The 20,452-nt window shown below is 45.5% G+C and overlaps 1 protein-coding gene across 3 annotated transcripts in view; it reads left to right on the top strand.

Moving 5' to 3' along the window:
- KCNIP2 (potassium voltage-gated channel interacting protein 2) overlaps nt 1-20,452 on the top strand; it is a 304,047-nt gene that overhangs the window by 127,300 nt on the left and 156,295 nt on the right. Inside the window, exon 1 of one of the 3 annotated variants that reach the window (XM_075215889.1) lies at nt 17,842-18,808. The exons of the other annotated variants lie outside the window; for them this stretch is intronic. Coding sequence (XP_075071990.1) covers nt 18,721-18,808 — 88 coding nt within the window. The 5' untranslated portion in view covers nt 17,842-18,720. Of the gene's footprint in view, nt 1-17,841; nt 18,809-20,452 lie in introns of those variants that run through there. 3 annotated transcript variants of the gene reach the window in all.

The raw sequence follows: 20,452 nt of genomic DNA, 5'->3' as shown, positions 1-20,452 counted from the left end.
TGTTCATGGATTTCTTTAGGCTACAACAAATGTTCCCCCCTCCCCTAAACAACGAATTAACCCGGCAATGTCAAATTCATCTGTTTAATTTATGAAATCCAGATCAGCCTACACAACGTCCTATTATCACAGGTTCTATGTAGACGGCTGGACGAGGTAATGTGCCCTAAGGGCTGCTAATATGTGTATTATTGTGGGGTGGTCCTCACAGTTCATGGTCGCACTTGGCTGGGAAAGGATAAGCCATACTTGCCAACTCTCCCGGAATGTCCGAGAGACTCCCGAATGCCGGATAGGTCTCCCGAACTCCGGGAGAGCTGACAATTCTCCCAATCACATCATTTTGGGGGCGGGGCCAAAATGACGCAGTTTGCCGATCCCCTTCATGCCCGCCTCCCCCCGAGACTCCTGGAGGCCAACCTGGAAAGGTTGGCAAATCTGAGATGAGCTCCATATTGGACATGTTGACCATTAGGTAGCATTGGGATAGCCATGTGGAGAATGTGTTGAGATCACTAGAATGCTCTCTGTATTGTAGATCACTAGAATTCTCTCTGTATTGTAGACCACTAGAATGCTCTCTGTATTGTAGATCACTAGGATGCTCTCTATTGTGGATCACTAGAATGCTCTCTGTATTGTGGATCACTAGAATGCTCTCTGTACTGTGGATCACTAGAATGCTCTCTGTATTGTAGATCACTAGAATGCTCTATGTACTGTGGATCACTAGAATGCCCTCTGTATTGCGGATCACTAGAATGCCCTCTGTATTGCGGATCACTAGAATGCTCTCTGGATTGCGGATCACTAGAATGCTCTCTGGATTGCGGATCGCTAGAATGCTCTCTGTACTGTGGATCACTAGAATGCTCTCTGTATTGTAGATCACTAGAATACTATCTGTATTGTAAATCACTAGAATGCTCTCTGTATTGTAGATCAGTAAAATGTTCTCTGCACAAGAAGTCCGGTTAGGTTGTGTTGTATTTCATTATAGCTCTTTCAGGTAACAATTTACCACATCAAGTTTATAACAAGCATTATGTGTAGTGAGCACTTCTGCCTCACAGCACTGGGGTCATGGGTTCGATTCCCGACCATGGCCTTATCTGTGTGGAGTTTGTATGTTCTTTCCGTGTTTGCACAGGTTTCTTCCAGGTGCTCTGGTTTCCTCCTACACTCCAAAAACGTACTGGTAGGTTAATTGGCTGGTAACAAAATTGACCCTAGTCTCTGTGTGTGTGTTCCGGGATTTAGACTGTAAGCTCTATTGGGGCAGGGACTGATGTGAGTGAGTTCTCTGTACAGCGCTGCGGAATCAGTGGCGCTATATAAATAAATGGTGATGATGATAAATTAATATACTCTCCAGAAAAATTATATTGGAAATACTTATTTTATACGAAGTTATGTGTCGATATTGGGTAGGAGGAGCGTGGAAAAAATGGTCCTATTCTAACTCTTAGGGAACAAATGGAGTCTAAAATAAAACACTTCTTAATATTGAAAGGTGAAATAGAATTTCAATAATATGTTGTAGTTTGTATGCAGAAATGATATTGGTACATTAATTTTAAAAGGAGTAAGGAAATCCGTTTGGTTATAGTGTCGGCCTAATTGGCACTCTGAACGGAATCCTAGATTGAACAGGCTAATAAGTATCCACCTCAAGTTTGACAAAGTAGTCATGGCAATAAATGCTAGTGCCTATGTTTAACAGAAGAAATATCCCCCGAAAGAGATTAATGTTGAGAGTGGATGTGGGCTAATATAATTGCTTCATGTAATGACGCCTTTTACATTAACACTGTGTTGTAAATTGTTAGACCGTTCTGAGATACTAAATGATACTCATTGGGTAGTGAAATTATGTTGTCCTATAAGAAAGCGTCTTACGCTTTGAACACACCGCTCCTGACAAAGTCATTGAGGCGAAATACGTAGAGGAAGTAGACACTGATACCTGTTGTGAGAGCTGCTCCATCCTGAACCGGGGTTTGGAAAAGGAAGATTAAGTCGACGTGTGGACCTTACATGCTGTTTTATACTTTTACCTCTGGTACGTATATTACTGTGGTTCTAAGAAATGTGTTTTACTGACACACTATGGATCGCCCCCATCTGTTTAACATTTCAGATATCTACTTTCCCGTGGAGATTGGGTTCTGGAAGGGAGGATAAAGGCAGGTTAAAATTAGAAATGTTCACTGACCCCCGTGTTTTGGTTTTGAATCTAGATTAACTTCGTGTTTTGGTTTTGGCTAACCCGCCCTTGCGTGTTTTTGTTTTGGATCTCTATTTTTTTTTTCTAAAATCCCTATTTCTTGTTTTGCTAAAATCACATAATTTGGTTCTTATTTGTTCCTACATTATTATTAACCTCAATAGCATTAATTTCCAGTGAATTTTTATCACTGGAGACTGGAGAGTGACAAGAACACTGCTACCCCTGTTTCTGTGTGAGCAATGTCACTGAGCAATGTCACTGGAGACTGGAGAGTGACAAGAACACTGCTACCCCTGTTTCTGTGTGAGCAATGTCACTGAGCAATGTCACTGGAGACTGGAGAGTGACAAGAACACTGCTAACCCTGTTTCTGTGTGAGCAATGGCACTGAGCAATGTCACTGGAGACTGGAGAGTGACAAGAACACTGCTACCCCTGTTTCTGTGTGAGCAATGTCACTGAGCAATGTCACTGGAGACTGGAGAGTGACAAGAACACTGCTACCCCTGTTTCTGTGTGAGCAATGTCACTGAGCAATGTCACTGGAGACTGGAGAGTGACAAGAACACTGCTACCCCTGTTTCTGTGTGAGCAATGGCACTGAGCAATGTCACTGGAGACTGGAGAGTGACAAGAACACTGCTACCCCTGTTTCTGTGTGAGCAATGTCACTGAGCAATGTCACTGGAGACTGGAGAGTGACAAGAACACTGCTACCCCTGTTTCTGTGTGAGCAATGGCACTGAGCAATGTCACTGGAGAATGGAGAGTGACAAGAACACTGCTACCCCTGTTTCTGTGTGAGCAATGGCACTGAGCAATGTCACTGGAGACTGGAGAGTGACAAGAACACTGCTACCCCTGTTTCTGTGTGAGCAATGGCACTGAGCAATGTCACTGGAGAATGGAGAGTGACAAGAACACTGCTACCCCTGTTTCTGTGTGAGCAATGGCACTGAGCAATGTCACTGGAGACTGGAGAGTGACAAGAACACTGCTAGCCCCGTTTCTGTGTGAGCAATGGCACTGAGCAATGTCACTGGAGACTGGAGAGTGACAAGAACACTGCTACCCCTGTTTCTGTGTGAGCAATGGCACTGAGCAATGTCACTGGAGACTGGAGAGTGACAAGAACACTGCTACCCCTGTTTCTGTGTGAGCAATGTCACTGAGCAATGTCACTGGAGACTGGAGAGTGACAAGAACACTGCTACCCCTGTTTCTGTGTGAGCAATGTCACTGAGCAATGTCACTGGAGACTGGAGAGTGACAAGAACACTGCTACCCCTGTTTCTGTGTGAGCAATGGCACTGAGCAATGTCACTGGAGACTGGAGAGTGACAAGAACACTGCTACCCCTGTTTCTGTGTGAGCAATGGCACTGAGCAATGTCACTGGAGAATGGAGAGTGACAAGAACACTGCTACCCCTGTTTCTGTGTGAGCAATGGCACTGAGCAATGTCACTGGAGACTGGAGAGTGACAAGAACACTGCTAGCCCCGTTTCTGTGTGAGCAATGGCACTGAGCAATGTCACTGGAGAATGGAGAGTGACAAGAACACTGCTACCCCTCCTGTTTCTGTGTGAGCAATGGCGCTGGATCTCCTGGGGAGGGAGGTACTTATGGAATCCAAAACCCGCGATATCCGATAATGCAACAATGACTTTTTGCTTCGATTCAGATGCGAGGACGCGCAAAAGTACCGAGCCGGCTCGCGAGCCTACTCGGATCCCCTAAGTTTGGGTGGGTTTGGCTTTCAGAAAACCGAGCCTGAGGATCTCTAGTTAAAATCTGCTGGTGTCGATGACCGTGTAGAACACTGCGCTTCTGTATCTGGAAGTAGTTCAAAGCCAGACCTCCCATGGATAGGCGCGAGAGGGAGGGTGGTCGGGTAGATGATGGTAATATAAGGATGAGGGGGATGAGGGGGTGGATTGGGAATGATAATCATGAATGGGGGTTACATTCTGAAGGACATTGAGGGGGTTAACAAACCTTCCAACATTTAGACTACCGAAAGCAGGACAAAATAAGCTCCGCCCTGTTTCGATCAGTCCCACAAATGAAGGATGAGTGCCTAATGAGGGATAATTATAAGCATGGTTATTTATGGAGGATGAGGAGTTAATTATGAATGATGATGATTAAAGAAGAAAGGTGAGGGGTTAATGATTGACAGAAGATTAGGGCTTAAGATGAACCCAAAGGGCCTGAGACATTAAGGAAAGTAAGGCAAAAAAAAGTGGCAAATGTTCTCTAGGACAAACCATGTTACAATGCAAGGGGTGCAAATTTGTTTAATATTTTGCACATAAGTTAGATACTGGTTGTTTTTTCATCTAGCACACAAATACTTGATAGCTTATTTTTACACTGAAATTTAAAGTTGATCTAAGACATGCCCTTACCCCAACTATAAATCTGTCCGCACATTTAAAATTTACCTCCCCCTCTAATGCAACATGGTTTTGCTCAGGTGCAAAGTTTCTCCTTTTTTATGCTTTGCTCTCCTTAATGACTCCGGCCCATAGACTGTAAGCGAGCGAACAGGTCCTGCTTACCTCTGTCTGTATTTACCAGTATTTTTTTTTTTTAATTACAGTATGAGTTCCCAATTTGCTGCCACTATACAGCATGAATGATGAAGCACTAATAGTGGAGGAGAATTTTTTGGGTGCCCAATCTAATGAAATGCTCATATGATTTACTTGCTGGTCTCCAAGGTAACAGAAATGTTGGCGGCAGAATTTTGGATGCACACACTGTGGTTGGCTGGGTGATGTCACAGCAAGACAGCCGACATTACTGTACTGTTTCGTGTTATATATCAGATCTATTTATGTCAGCGTCTGTCACGGAGGACAGGATCGCTCAATCACACCTTTACCCAAAGTTACAGGGGAATATCAGAGAAACTGTTTTGGGGTTAAGTTGCTATTTAGTCTACAGTGATGGTAATCTGCAGGCATGGACCGCAGATTTAAACTAACAGGGGATTCCTTCCATGTCTGAGCTTAAATTATCAACTGGGATATAAGGAATATTAATTTTCCCCTCTTGGCTCAAGCACCATCATAAATTGTAGATTATTATTGTGTGTCTAGAAAATAAAAAATTGTGTGTTATGCACCACAGTGTTTTTATGGATTGATTTGTATGTATAAGAAAATATCAGGACTGCCACAATTTCTAGAGGTCCAATAGAGGAGAATATTATTAGGCCTGCAGTGCCCTCTAGTGGCATTTGTGTGTATATGTTATTTTTTTGTGCTGTACTGTACAGAAATAATATTGATGTAACACATATGTACACATAGGTTGTATTGTTTTACATATAATGTAGAAAGACACATCAGACATGTCCAATAGTGTAACATTATATACCTCTGTTTATTTATGTAGAAAATGTTATAAAGTCTGACCTATCTTAAACAGACACTTGTTTGTATAAAAATAATATTTTGCAGCCTGACTTATATACACAGAGCAGTGTTGCAATTGAGATTTATTTATCTTTGTGCGATCAGTAATCTGTGATTGTAAAAAGTAGCTTTCAGCCAATCAAAGCCTGAGCACATTCGCAGCTAGACCAGCCTGCAGCCAATCAGGATATAAACAGAGCTAAAGCATTCTGTAATCATTGCATTAGAACATTCACAATACAATAGTTAACAGAATCAACTGAAATTAAAAAACAAACAAACAACAAAATATTTGTATGAAATGCACCTCTCTGTAAATGTTGGACACCAGGGGCCTGGTTCAAATCATAATTTAACTTGCACAGTTTAAAAAAGGACAGGGAACTTGAGCCCAGTTCCGTCCACATTCTAATTCAAGCGGATCTCAAGATGTGCTTCAATTTAACTCTGGTGTAAGTACGCTCTGCCTACACAATACTTGCCTTATGCAAAGAGACAGGCGGAACAGAGTGCGGGATACGCACTGACGTGTGTACAAGATACGGTCATTTCAGAATACATACAAAACTATGTATATTATAAAATAAATGAACAACTCTAAACATTATAATCAATAATAATCAATAATAAATATATGATTGGCTTAAAATAATGGGATAGGATGTGATCATGTTGTAGGAGGGATGGGATGTGGAATAGATGCAGAGGTGATAGGAAGAGGTCTGGCTGTTGAGGGGATGGGATGTGGTCTGGCTGTGGAAGGGATGGGATGTGGTCTGGCTGTGGAAGGGATAGGAAGAGGTCCGGAAGTGGAGGGGATGGGAAGAGGTCCGGCTGTTGAGGGGATGGGATGTGGTCCGGCTGTTGAGGGGATGGGATGTGGTCCGGCTGTGGAAGGGATGGGATGTGGTCTAGCTGTGGAAGGGATGGGATGTGGTCTGGCTGTGGAAGGGATGGGAAGAGGTCCGGTAGTGGAGGGGATGGGAAGAGGTCCGGTTGTGGAGGGGATGGGAAGAGGTCCGGCTGTGGAGGGGATGGGAAGAGGTCCGGCTGTGGAAGGGATGGGATGTGGTCCGGCTGTGGAAGGGATGGGAAGAGGTCCGGCTGTGGAAGGGATGGGAAGAGGTCCGGCTGTGGAAGGGATGGGAAGAGGTCCGGCTGTGGAAGGGATGGGATGTGGTCCGGCTGTTGAGGGGATGGGAAGAGGTCCGGCTGTGGAAGGGATGGGATGTGGTCCAGCTGTTGAGGGGATGGGAAGATGTCCGGCTGTGGAAGGGATGGGAAGAGGTCCGGCTGTGGAAGGGATGGGATGTGGTCCGGCTGTTGAGGGGATGAGAAGAGGTCCGGCTGTGGAAGGAATGGGATGTGGTCCAGCTGTTGAGGGGATGAGAAGAGGTCCGCCTGTGGAAGGAATGGGATGTGGTTCGGCTGTTGAGGGGATGAGAAGAGGTCCGGCTGTAGAAGGAATGGGATGTGGTGCAGCTGTGAAAGGGATGGGAAGAGGTCCGGCTGTGGAAGGGATGGGATGTGGTCCGGCTGTTGAGGGGATGGGAAGAGGTCCGGCTGTGGAAGGGATGGGATGTGGTCCAGCTGTTGAGGGGATGGGAAGAGGTCCGGCTGTGGAAGGGATGGGAAGAGGTCCGGCTGTGGAAGGGATGGGATGTGGTCCGGCTGTTGAGGGGATGAGAAGAGGTCCGGCTGTGGAAGGAATGGGATGTGGTGCAGCTGTGGAAGGGATGGGAAGAGGTCCGGCTGTGGAAGGGATGGGATGTGGTCCGGCTGTTGAGGGGATGGGAAGAGGTCCGGCTGTGGAGGGGATGGGAAGAGGTCCGGCTGTGGAGGGGATGGGAAGAGGTCTGGTTGTGGAAGGGATGGGATGTGGTCCGGCTGTTGAGGGGATGAGAAGAGGTCCGGCTGTGGAAGGAATGGGATGTGGTCCAGCTGTTGAGGGGATGAGAAGAGGTCCGCCTGTGGAAGGAATGGGATGTGGTTCGGCTGTTGAGGGGATGAGAAGAGGTCCGGCTGTGGAAGGAATGGGATGTGGTGCAGCTGTGAAAGGGATGGGAAGAGGTCCGGCTGTGGAAGGGATGGGATGTGGTCCGGCTGTTGAGGGGATGGGAAGAGGTCCGGCTGTGGAAGGGATGTGGTCCAGCTGTTGAGGGGATGGGAAGAGGTCCGGCTGTGGAAGGGATGGGAAGAGGTCCAGCTGTGGAAGGGATGGGATGTGGTCCGGCTGTTGAGGGGATGAGAAGAGGTCAGGCTGTGGAAGGAATGGGATGTGGTGCAGCTGTGGAAGGGATGGGAAGAGGTCCGGCTGTGGAAGGGATGGGATGTGGTCCGGCTGTTGAGGGGATGGGAAGAGGTCCGGCTGTGGAAGGGATGGGATGTGGTCCGGCTGTGGAAGGGATGGGATGTGGTCCGGCTGTGGAAGGGATGGGATGTGGTCCGGCTGTGGAAGGGATAGGAAGAGGTCCGGCTGTGGAAGGGATAGGAAGAGGTCCGGCTGTGGAGGGGATGGGATGTGGTCCGGCTGTTGAGGGGATGGGAAGAGGTCCGGCTGTGGAAGGGATGTGGTCCAGCTGTTGAGGGGATGGGAAGAGGTCCGGCTGTGGAAGGGATGGGAAGAGGTCCAGCTGTGGAAGGGATGGGATGTGGTCCGGCTGTTGAGGGGATGAGAAGAGGTCAGGCTGTGGAAGGAATGGGATGTGGTGCAGCTGTGGAAGGGATGGGAAGAGGTCCGGCTGTGGAAGGGATGGGATGTGGTCCGGCTGTTGAGGGGATGGGAAGAGGTCCGGCTGTGGAAGGGATGGGATGTGGTCCGGCTGTGGAAGGGATGGGATGTGGTCCGGCTGTGGAAGGGATAGGAAGAGGTCCGGCTGTGGAAGGGATAGGAAGAGGTCCGGCTGTGGAAGGGATGGGATGTGGTCCGGCTGTGGAAGGGATGGGATGTGGTCCGGCTGTGGAAGGGATAGGAAGAGGTCCGGCTGTGGAGGGGATGGGAAGAGGTCCGGCTGTGGAAGGGATGGGATGAGGTCCGGCTGTGGAAGGGATGGGAAGAGGTCCGGCTGTGGAGGGGATGGGAAGAGGTCCGGCTGTGGAAGGGATGGGAAGAGGTCCGGCTGTGGAAGGGATGGGAAGAGGTCCGGCTGTGGAAGGGATAGGAAGAGGTCCGGCTGTGGAGGGGATGGGAAGAGGTCCGGCTGTGGAGGGGATGGGAAGAGGTCCGGCTGTGGAAGGGATAGGAAGAGGTCCGGCTGTGGAAGGAATAGGAAGAGGTCCGGCTGTGGAAGGGATGGGATGTGGTCCGGCTGTTGAGGGGATGGGAAGAGGTCCGGCTGTGGAGGGGATGGGAAGAGGTCCGGCTGTGGAAGGGATGGGATATGGTCCGGCTGTGGAGGGGATGGGAAGAGGTCCGGCTGTGGAGGGGATGGGAAGAGGTCCGGCTGTGGAGGGGATGGGAAGAGGTCCGGCTGTGGAGGGGATGGGAAGAGGTCCGGCTGTGGAAGGGATGGGATGTGGTCCGGCTGTGGAAGGGATGGGAAGAGGTCCGGCTGTGGAGGGGATGGGAAGAGGTCCGGCTGTGAAAGGGATGGGAAGAGGTCCGGCTGTGGAGGGGATGGGAAGAGGTCCGGCTGTGGAAGGGATGGGATGTGGTCCGGCTGTGGAAGGGATGGGAAGAGGTCCGGCTGTGGAGGGGATGGGAAGAGGTCCGGCTGTGGAAGGGATGGGATGTGGTCCGGCTGTGGAAGGGATAGGAAGAGGTCCGGCTGTGGAAGGGATGGGAAGAGGTCCGGCTGTGGAGGGGATGGGAAGAGGTCCGGCTGTGGAAGGGATGGGATGTGGTCCGGCTGTGGAAGGGATGGGAAGAGGTCCTGCTGTGGAAGGGATGGGATGTGGTCCGGCTGTGGAGGGGATGGGAAGACGTCTGCTGTTCCAGCGTTATAACACCTGTGCTTCTGCCCTCTGCAGCTCATTCCTTCACAGTACTACATGCTCAGCCTATTCTACTATCGAGATTCATGGCTATACTGCAGATCATCGCACAGCTTCTGTCCTGTGTCTGAATTCCCCTACACCTGAGGCTACATTTCATTCTACCTTACAGTTACTTGGTGGTTCTCCGAATTATCTGCTCTGCGCCCCCTAGAGGACCGCGACCTGCGGTTGAGAGCAGCTGAGACCATATTCCCTTGCGGGAATCCCTGGTGAACACCTCTCCTCCGTTGGACTCCGCACCTCTCTGGGGGTAACTGTCACTCAAGCAGAGATCAAGACTATTCCCACTATGCAGCTTTCGTGACAATTCTCCTGTTGTCAGCACCTTTTTTGTAATGTGTGACGATAAGCTCAGTAGTGTGTGTATTGTGCTTCCTCTTCTAGCTCAGATGTGCAACTTTCTTCTAGTAATATTGTGTTTCCTGAAATACTTACTGTATATTTGCTTCACGCTGTCCTGAGTACTTGTTGATAAAGTAAAATATTACTTACATGCACCTCACTGATACTGAGTCCAGGTGAGAAGTCCTCACTATTTCCGGGTAAGAATAATGACTACGTCACCATAACGACCCCATACCAGCCAGCCACTAGTGCGATGCTTGATACAGCTGCGGGAGTTTTCTCCCCCTTCCTCCTGAGATGGTTGGCAGCGTGCACCGTGCTCCCAGTCTAGAAAGCCTCCTGTAACTTCCCAGCAGGCCGTGTTGCTGCTGCTTCCTTGGCCACAAAAGAACCAAGCTGCTCCCAGCCTGCATAGTACATTGGTGTCTCCGCGGGGCCTCTAGAACTCCTGAGTCCTGGCTCCGTTGTTTAAGCTGCTGAACATGTTACTACGCCGCTGGCAGTGTGCTTGGTACAGATCTGCCGCATCCAGCACTAAAGCTTGATTCATTTAAATCCAGTGATCTAATTCTGAAGGATCTTTCTATTGATATATAATAAGACCAGGGAACGACGATCTCGGAGACAAATTAACTAATAAGACTTCCAATTTATTGGTTACAGTGAGTCTGGTGTCAATAGCTAATCTGTGAATATTTGGAACAAGTGTTGTCCAGATTTGAAGAAGTATATATTGTATTGTATTTTCTATATGTTTCATAGATTAACCCTCTACTAAATGTATTGATTTATATAGCAAATAAATAAAGAATTATACATACAATTATGGTTTTGAAAAAGGAAGAACATATTAATATAAACAAGGGGACAATCAGGAATTGATTATATGGTATAGAGCAACGGTCCTAATTATGAGATCTTCAATAAACACATAAAAACCATAAAATCAGTTCAAACCAATTTTCACCCTACGGCATTTTTATATGATTTACGATTTTTCTTTCCAATAAACCTTCTAGACTATTCATTTTTTTTTTATTTTGCTGCTTTTAGACCAATGTTCAGTGGGGAGATTAAACATTTAAAAGTATATCTATAATGTCATATAAGGTTTAATATATATTTATTTGCCTGTACAAGAGTGCGCGCCTATGTGAAATAAACAACCGCTTTCTTCTCTATGTATACATTTTAAGGACTAAAAAGAGTGTAAAGATAACACTTCACTCTGCTGGTAACCGATATATAATAGATTATTTGCGGCTAATCCATACTTGCCTACTCTCCCGGAATTTCGGGGAGTCCACCCAGACTCCCGGAAGAGTAGGCAAGCCTCCCGGACCCTGTAAAATGCTCAAATTCATGGAATTGAATAGCGGAGGGCGGGGCCATTAAGTCATTAAGCCCCGTCCCACGCTATTCAATACCGTGAATTTTTGTATTTTATGGTAGGGGCGGGATTATAGTGACGTAATGACGTCGTCACGTCCCCTTCTACCCTGTGTCACATGACCTGTACTCCAAGCATGGGCTAATCGCTTCTTGTAAGCATGGTAGCCATAGGCAAACCGAGGGAGGTTTTCCTAGTGCCTGGAAAACCCCCCTCCAAGTCTGGGGCACTGTATAATTGATGTGGCTGGACCCTGCCCCCGCTTCACACGGATCTGCTCAAATAGCCCATATATATTATGGGAATAGCAAGAGTTGGAGAGCAGCCAAGCACTCTCTAAAATTATAGCAACGCCCCCATGCATGATGGTCACGCCCACTGGCAGCGTGGTGTGGAAACCCCCCTCTACAAATCCTGCATTTGCCCCTGGTAGCAAAAACAAAGTTGTTGCATGTGTGAGTATCTTATTATTTAAATATTAAAGTAATGCCACAACAGGGGTAGTCAAGGCATTGAAGATGTCTAGTTCACACGCAGTTCCAGTGGAGCATTCTCGAAAAAGGTGGAGTACTTCTCCTACGAATACACACTGATAGATGACTCCATCTTGGCGACCTGACAAAACACATACTCCTAGATGGCTTTGAAGACACAAAGTGCAGTTCTACGATTTAGCCACAAGATGTCTCCCTCCGATACAATATATGATTTTACTCACAGGCTTCAATATTATATAAAGATATGTTTTTTAAATTGGTATTTATTTGCAGTATGTAATTCTCATCACTAAACATTGACTGTTTTGCCCTTTTAAACAAATATTTGCAGAATTGAAACAACAAAACATTTAAAAACAAAGAGAAAAACATACATTTCAAGAAAAGCTACATTTTTAGAATAAAGGCCAATGTGAGTGTTCACTTCAATGATCAGCTGCAGGGCCAGTGGGAATGTAAAGTAAATGAAACATTTGAAGTAAGATCCATACTTGATTTCGCTAATCTGTGGGCCCATCTAAATGTCAACTGCTAGGAGAAGTGTTGCTGACAAACTTCTTGGGTCTCTGCATAGACTGATGTCAATCAAAGGTGTCCAGTTTCTAGGAAGCTAATATTTGCAAAGTGATTACTTACAGATACAAATATAGCCTACATGATTAAATTCATTATACCCGAGGATGTATGTTGCACAATTGTTGTATTGCGGCTTGATGCTGAAGTTTGACTAAACCTGCTCTAATGTAATATAATTTGATCTTCCATACCCAATAAGAAACCTACACTGTGAAGTGTCAGTTCATTTTACCTAATTAATTTGCCACAGAATTAGTATAACGCTGGCAAAAGGCTTTATGATATATAATCTGGTCACACGCTGCAATATTTGCAGCAATGTTGGACAGTTGGACCAGATTCCTGATAATAATCCTATTGAAATTGATTGGATCATAAATGGGTGAACCAGGAGAATGTATTGATTACCTTCCAATAGCACTAAGAGACCCGGGAGATGGCTGTTGGGACCGTGGACCTAGGTATCTGGCCAGTGTGAAAGGTGGTAGGTCGTACTTGCCAACTTTTCCTCGTTGGCTTCAGGGAGATCCCGGGGGAGAAGGGCGTGTGGGGGCGGGACTTGATGAATGGCATCATTTTGGCCCCACCCCCTAAACGACTGTCACAATTTTGGCCAATTACAGTAGGGGGTGGGGCTTAGATGATGGAATGTGTGTCATTAAGCCCCGCCCCCCACCACTTATCTATTGCTGGGGCGAGAATCGGGAGGTTGCCCCGGCCTCCCAGAAATGCAGGAGTCTCCCAGACATTCCGGGAGAGTAGGAAACTATGTGGTAGGTGTTACTGCGATGTGTCAGGACCAAAAATGCTATTTTCCTATAAAACCTGGGAACTGTGAGAGGTTGTGTACGTGGGAAGTGTCTTATTTCTTTGTTAACACACAGAATATCTGCATATTTTCACGATCGTAAATGAACCACCCTTCGTGCTCAGACTTTATACCACCAGCTTCACACACTGGCAGTATAGCAAGTGCAGCTTTATAGAGAGGGTGACATATAATAGAATAAATACATCTAAATGTACTTTTGTGCAGAAACTACACCTAGCTGTGTGTGTGTGTGTGTGTGCGTGTGTGTGCGTGTGTGTGCGTGTGTGTGTGTTAGGAATTCAGAATGTAAGCTCCATTGGGGCAGGAACTGACGAGAATGACAAATATTCTATGCACAGAGCTGCGGAATATGGTGGCGCTATATAAATAAATGATAATAATATTACATGGTCCGCAGTGATATGAGAGAGTCTTGGAGACATTAATTCCTAATAAATGGGAAGCAAGTCACTCATCCTATGTGCACTTATTTCATACAAGCGTTAGGCTGCAAGAGTAAAGCTATTAATCTGTTCTTGCCACTAATCTTGTTTTCTATTCCAGTTTATCTAAGTGCCGCTGTGTAAGTAGCTCAGCTTCTCCTCTTGCTAAGAACATCCAGGAAATCCTAGATGCTGAAATGATTATCTGACTGCTGCTGAGTATCTGGTGTATAGCGAAGAGCTGCATGTAACCGTGATCCAGACACACACCCAGAATCTAAACCAGGCCAAGTATGTCCCACGGATCAGGCCACGGACATGCCAACCCTACAGCTCTATCTGTACAGAAGCAGTAGAGGAAGCATCAGCTCCCTGGACGCTGGACTGTCCCTCATTCGCTGGAACAGTCCCACGATGTAGAAATCTGTCCCTGGATTTGTCCAAAGTTCTCAAAACTGAAAAACTGTGCAAAATAATTCATCCATTTCTCTGTATTGAATGTAATTCTCACTATTTTTTCTATTATTTTCTGGACTTTAATAATTTCATATTTATTAGGGGATAAAATGATTATTTAAAATGCAAGAGAAATAAATACGAGAGTTACTTGCAATGCAATAACTACAACTAAAACCTGCTTAGACAGAGTCTCAGACAGATCCAGATCATCCATTAGGGAACCTAGAGGGCCCAAGGGGGGACAGATATCTCTATACAGTTGATCTAAGCCAGGGTTTTGTGTTTTTTGGGAAACAGAGAAGGAGATGCGGTCCCTAAACAAAGCAGTATCTTGCCTAGTGACCCCTGGGGGTATATTTACTAAACTGTGGGTTTGAAAAAGTGGAGATGTTGCCTATAGCAACCTGTCAGATTCTAGTTGTCATTTTGTTCAATGTACTAAACAAATGACAACTAGAATCTGATTGGTTGCTATAGGCAACATCTCCACTTTTTCAAACCCACAGTTTAGTAAATATACCCCCTGATCTTAATTTGGCTCTAGTCTTGTATAGTGCGCTTAGAGGCAACAGCTGAACAGCAGAGTGCTCCTGGAAGTTATTTTAAAAGGTTGATAAATGTGCAGTTTATCAAATGTCTGCTTCAGTAGTGTCATTATGAATCGGATTTTATTTCTATCCTATGATTGATGAACCACATGGAACATAAATGTGTTTAAAGCATAGTCGTGGAGACTCTGAGGAAGACACTAACCCACCTGCATGGTGGGCGGGTATGTGCTGTGATTATGCAAATTCTTCATGTCCCGCCCACCTCATTGAACACTGAAAGCCTAATTTCTGGTTAGGAGCACCTGAACGAACCACGTTACTATGCAAATGGGCCAATGGTATTATTTTGCATACCGACTTCATTTAAATGTAGCTCACAAATACTGGGCAGCTTTAACACTGCAATTTAGATTTTAGCTAGGATGTTCCCCCCACTGAACTCTAAATCCATTTGTACATTTTATATTCCCCCCCCCTGCTGCAGGACACCATGGCTTTGCCAAGGTGCAAAATTGCTCCTTCTAGCTGAAACTGTTCCTAACTCTAAATGAATAGTAAAATTAGCCTTATCAAACGTCTTGTCTGACTACTTGATGACGTGAATGACGTCGTCATGCCCACCTCTTCTTTTCATCTCCTGGACAGAGGCATGGAAAGATGGAATTTACTGTATGCAGTATCGCACTCGTGCATGAAGGGCCCCCTGGGGGAATGCGATGGTAGAGGACCATGAAATCGTGTGTGCGTCATTGCAAAGCGACAGTGTGCACTGAAGGGGCAAGGCCGGCCACTGGAGGGGGTGTGGTGATACATCGGAGAGGTGTGGTCAGTACACGGAGGACATGCATAGCGCTATACTGCAGTATATTGCGGTGTATATAAGCACAGGCACTCTTGGCCCCTCCTCCTAGATCGAGACAAAGTCCTGACTGAGCAGGACAGTCACCCAAAATCAGGACTCCACTAGAATCAGAATACTTGTCAAATGGCCTGCTCTCTCCTACCTGTTCTCACAACTTGCACCACCTGCTGCTGCTCGTGTCGTAAGCTCAGTTGCTGCTCCAGATCCTGGAATGTTGGGGCCCTGTTTGGAGGAATGATAGGTAGATGAAATCTAGCACAGAGGGAACATTGTATACCCCCCTTCCAATACATCCCGGTATTAAATAAATAGCACCATGATCATTTTTCTGTCATCTTCTCTTGCTGTCTGCTCACGATTGAAGATGCACATATCATGTGGTGTGTGCCCCATGTGTGACGAGATCAGCAGAGGAGAGAGGAGGGAAGAGGAAGGAATCAATACGATTCATAACAATAAGCAATAGGATAGCTGCTCCTGGGGGAGGGACCCTAGAGTAGGGAGCAGGGCCACCAGGCAGGACGGCCCACCTGGGACCTCCCCGTTACTCGGTGGGACGTCCAACCCTGCAGGCGTGCCCTAAGTAAGGCGTATACTTATGTAATTGGAAACCAGTAAAGGTAGGGACGTTTGTGTTTTGTATAGGAATTCTTGTTCCTCATAAATCGCCTGTGCACTCTAACAAAAATGATTCTGGGAGGAAGCAGAGAAATAAAGGAACTGGTAACAGGAGAGAAATTGTCTATTCAGTGTTTGATCTGCGCTCCAGCCCCACAGTAAACTGAACGGATTGCATTAGTTTTCCCATTTAGTAATATATTTTTTTTTACAGCTCAACAATTCCATTTGTATTTGGCAGTTTGTGCAGTTATCTGAGAAGCGTAGTCTATCCTCTGCATCGTGCTGCATTATATGAATAGAATGTATGAATCCGCTCAGCACAGATTCCGTTTAATGCCGTCCCCTGCATGCATTTTTCATAAACATGATTAATTTAAGGCACGGTCTGGTTATCTTAGTGCATACCTCCAGTTGCATAATAACCTGCATCATGTGATTTCCACAGATACTTTGTCCCTGGATTCGTGTGGAGAGATGTAAATCATGTTGTTTTGTTTTGAACCTTTTCTGTTTTGCCAGCCCAAAACAATTGGAAATAATGCAACTGTAAGTGGATTTGGAGATTGCATGCAAAATGATTTGACTGATTACAGCTATTAATTAGCTATAATCTGAGCAGTAAAATAATCCTATCTAACAGATAAGAGACTTGTAGATCTCAGATGCTGGAGAATCACATGTTGCCAATCTCTGCTGTAGGTGAATACATAGAACTGCACCACCCCCCCTCCCCCCTTCCCATACCTGATATTTCATACAAACTAAGGACAGATACTAAGAATATCAACATATAGAACAAGGAAAGCAATACTGTGCCCTGTCTGTGTATACTGAATTGCACACAGCATACAGGGCAGCATAGGCAAATCGAAGGGGGTTTTCTAGTGCCTGGAAAACCCCCTCCAAGCCTGGTGCACTGTATAATTGAGGTGGCTGGACCCTGCCCCCGCTTCACACGACTCTGCTTGAAAAGAGAGAGCTGTGTGCACCTAACAGTAGTGCCCGCAGCATTGCCCATGTATATTATGGGGATAGGAAGAGTCGTCGAGCAGACAAGCACTGTCTAAAATTATAGCCACACCCCCATGCATGCTGGTCACGCCCACTGGCGGCGTGGTGTGGAAACCCCCCTCTACAAATCCTGCGTTTGCCCCTGAGCAGGAGATGTGGCACCTGGACAAACCCACTGAATAAGATGATAGAGACCGAGGATGCATTGCAGTAAAGGAGAAGTTGTACTGTGCACTTGTTCAGGCAGTGACACTGTGGTTTGATATTGAAAGGCAGAGAACAGGGACAAAATCATTGACAGAAACTTACCAGGGCAAATGTTTAGAAAAACAGGTACTCGCCATATAAATTAGGGACATTTGTGAGCTTTTAATTAAATCCAGTGCGACAACAATCTTTTTAGTACATTTGTGACCATTTTCCTAAAAGCTCTAGAGCAATCATTACTTGCTTCAATGACCATCCGCTTCCACTTAAGTGCCAGCTCTTTAGGGGAAAAAAAATATGTATTTTTTAACAATGTATTGCCTATTTGTCTATGGATTACATAAGTGGCTTTTATTTATTTCTTTATATGTGGCACAAATCTCTCCCTCCCCTCCTAAAACTTTGCCCATCCTTCATAATTTACAAGGGATGGAACACTCTCTTCCCAGTTTGCAAAACAGACATCATGCAAAGCACTTGCTATTGGTTGCCTGGGTCCACGGAGTCTGCGGTTGCCGTGCCAACCCTATTCCTCTCCAGTTCCCAGTACCCAGGATGATGTGACAGGAACTGGTATTCCAGATCACAGACTGGGTGAGTGACGGACAACATCACACGTTACATCTACAATCTGTACACCTGAAAAAGAGAATTTATGGTGGTGCTTGGAGTGAGACAGCCACATCCTTCTTCATCTGTAATTCAATACCTGATTTTTATTTTATATATTATTATATCACTTTACAGTTCCAAAGTGTGAATTGTATTTTCTGCAATACAACTTATATAAAAAAAAAATCCAACAGGAAAAGATTAAAGCAGAAAGACGATTAATAGATATATTTGTGCTGGAGCAGCTGCTTTGCACACACACACACATATATATATATATTTTTAATTACAAATCGACCGTGGTTTTACGCCGGGAGCAGTGATTTGTCTTTTAGAGGTGCAGATAACGAATTCCTCTAAGTGATTTCAGCCACACGTCTTTATGCTCCAAGAGGTGAGGACAATCAGAGATCCGACCAGCGTGAAAGTGTGAAATTGTTCAGAAGTGCGTGATATCTCATTTTAACGAATTCTTCCAGAAGCGCGTTGCGTGAGCGCACGTTTCACTTTTTTTTGCTGGGACTTGGTATCTTCCTCTTAGCAGACACTTTATCCCTGGTTTGTTTCACAGAAGTGGTCTGCTTCCAGCCTGGGAGATAATTACAGCTCTGGCTGTGCGGAGTGAAACGTAGAGAGAGAGAGAGCAGTCTACATTGTCCTCGCTGTGCTGGTGTGAAGGACCGAAATGAGTCGTTGCCGGAGGAGATGTAAACGGCAGTTGAGTAAAGTTGTTCGCTATTTTTACCAATTTGTCACCGGGACCCTCCCAGAAGGTAAGAGGGGAAGGGAGGGAGAGAGATCAACATCTCGTTGTTCCATATACAGCAGCATGTATTGTCATCTGTAGTATTGTTTGTATGATAGCTGAGATGGCATATTCTCTTTCAACGTTTACGTGGATGTGTTTCAATTACTTCTTCACGGGGTCCAGGGACCTTCACGGATCATTGTCCGTCATCGCTGCAGACCTCTCTGGCTGCTACAGGGTTAATAATGCAAAGGGCACCTGTTATACACTAGCCCTGGGGTTTGCAGGTTACAGCACATTGCGTTATACTAGGTTGTCTTCAGAGTCTATAGCCCTAGCAGGCAACCTGTGGCACTTCAGCTACTGTGGAACTACAAGTCCTAGCATGCTCGTAAGACTGAAGGCATGAAGCACCTACTGTAGCCTATCTGGGGGTTATGTAATATTTATCCTGCTGGAACCAATCTTTATCTCTGTGTAAATGGCTGTGATATGGTACAAATTAATCATGATGAGAACTAATTAGGGCTTTGATAAACCCACAGCAAGAAGTGATACTGTTACACGTACAACACTCCCCTCAATTAGCCAGATTACAGGGCTGTTATCTGACATGTAGTCGGTCATGACTCCAAGTGCTAACGCAGACCGAACTGGTTAAAAATGTGACATGTCTTTCTGAGAAATCTTTCATGCTGTCATTCTGCAAATTATTAATATAATGGTCTGTGTGTAGAGGGAGGTGGGATTGAGCAGTGATACAATTACATATCTGGTCTTTCAGCATTAAGTACACAAGCAAACACTCTATTTTCCTTGCAGTTTATCGCTCTTGAGGCAACAAATGTTCTATTTATTAGTGTTGTACTTGTGTAGCATTTTATGGGGTGTATGCACAGATTTGGAAGATCTTTTAATATTGCACAATATTGTTAATTATAATCTGGTGGTGCTGTTACTGAAAGGTCATTGACGGTAATATTTTATGATATAAATATTTTATAATGTATTATATTTTATGATATAGGTGTGAATTCACACACAAGCAGAGACATTGCCTTTTCAAACGGCTGCCAGTGTACACGTACACACTATATAGAGAATGACAGGTTCCTTACTCCTTGGTCATATAGATTACAAGGGCTGCTTGTGCCTGTTAGATGCATACACTGACTCCACCCAAAACAACAAAAAATGTAGTTTCTGGTTGAATTAGCTGACCCAAAATAGAATAATAGTTTTCATTAACGATGTCCAGTTCATCCAGCTTTAGGGAAGGTTCTGTAATGTGTCTAATGGCCTAAGCAGGAGATCCTCTCTCCTTCCTGGGCGTGCCTTATTCAGTTGTCAAAGCCCCTCCCCAATGAATTATCATTATTATTATTATTATTATTATTATTATTATTATTACCATTTATTTATATAGCGCCACTAACTCCGCAGAGCTGTACAGAGAACTCACATCAGTCCCTGCCCCATTGGAGCTTACAGACACACACAGATAGACACACACACTAGGATCAATTTGTTAGCAATAACCTACCAGTATGTTATTGGAGTATGGGAGGAAACCGGAGCACCCAGAGGAAACCCACATAAACACGGGGAGAACATACAAATTCCTCACAGATAAGGACATGATCGGGAATGTAACTCATGACCCAGTGCT

The sequence above is a fragment of the Mixophyes fleayi genome, chromosome 6 (assembly GCF_038048845.1).
Source record: "Mixophyes fleayi isolate aMixFle1 chromosome 6, aMixFle1.hap1, whole genome shotgun sequence".
Classification (NCBI taxonomy): Eukaryota; Metazoa; Chordata; class Amphibia; order Anura; family Limnodynastidae; genus Mixophyes; species Mixophyes fleayi.
This window is presented reverse-complemented; position numbering and strand designations above follow the sequence as displayed.